We start from the raw sequence: 999 nt of genomic DNA, 5'->3' as shown, positions 1-999 counted from the left end.
CGCCGCCGGGGAGCCCACGGCGCTGCCCGCCTACCCGGCGGCCGAGCCCCCCGGGCCGCTGTGGCTACAGGGCGAGCCGCTCCATTTCTGCTGCCTGGACTTCAGCCTCGAAGAGCTGCAGGGCGAGCCGGGCTGGCGGCTGAATCGGAAGCCCATCGAGTCCACGCTGGTGGCCTGCTTCATGACCCTGGTCATCGTCGTGTGGAGCGTGGCCGCCCTCATCTGGCCGGTGCCCATCATCGCCGGCTTCCTGCCCAACGGCATGGAGCAGCGTAGGACCACCGCCGGCGCTGCCGCGACCACCCCCGCCGCAGTGCCTGCGGGGACCACCGCGGCGGCGGCCGCCGCCGCTGCTGCTGCCGCCGCCGCCGCGGCCGTCACCTCGGGGGCGGCAACCAAATGACCCGCTCCGCTCCTCCCTGCGTCCGTCCGGTGTTCGCGCTGTCGGGTGCCTTTCCGGCCGGAAGACTCGGCCGCTGTGCTTCGTGCTGTAGTGACCGTTAGATCCTCCGGGGAGGGGGCCGCCAGAGAGGCCCCAGAGTATTTGAAAAGCAAGGTTTGTGCTGCGCTCCTTGCTCCGAAAAAGCTTGATGTGAGTGAGCCCTAAGACTGAACAGTGGGATCCGCAGCCTTGAAGTCAGAGAGGAGGGAAATGGGCCCTTTCCCCTCTGTTGCATCCCTCTCCCCTCTTCCTTCCCTGCACCCACGTGCCCTATGTTCATGGCAGAAAATGACCAAATCCTGTGTATTTGTTTTATATATTTAATAACTGTTTTAAATGAAAGTTTTACTAAAAAAAAAAAAAAATCAAATTGCTATTGCTGTAGTAAGAGACGCTCTTTATATCCGAACATAGTTGTATTTGAAGTGTGTTGTTTTTTTTAATTTATTTAAAAGGAGGGGAGGCATGGGCAGGATTTAACACTGATATATTGTTAGTGCTGCAGATGAACTTTATCTTTTCCAAGTCTATCTACCCAGTGGTGTGGCCTGGTGGGC

At 58.5% G+C, this 999-nt stretch overlaps 1 protein-coding gene across 1 annotated transcript; it reads left to right on the top strand.

Annotated features, from left to right (window-relative positions):
- Position 1: 1 nt before the first annotated feature.
- Positions 2 to 403, top strand: TMEM158 (transmembrane protein 158; the record flags this gene model as incomplete). The annotated part of the gene is made up of 1 exon (XM_004368702.1): positions 2 to 403. A coding segment is annotated over one exon (402 nt), but the record flags the coding sequence as incomplete, so codon positions are not given.
- Between the last annotated feature and the right edge of the window lie 596 nt (positions 404 to 999).

The sequence above is a fragment of the Trichechus manatus genome, unplaced genomic scaffold, assembly GCF_000243295.1.
Source record: "Trichechus manatus latirostris isolate Lorelei unplaced genomic scaffold, TriManLat1.0 scaffold00001, whole genome shotgun sequence".
NCBI lineage: Eukaryota > Metazoa > Chordata > Mammalia > Sirenia > Trichechidae > Trichechus > Trichechus manatus.
This window is presented reverse-complemented; position numbering and strand designations above follow the sequence as displayed.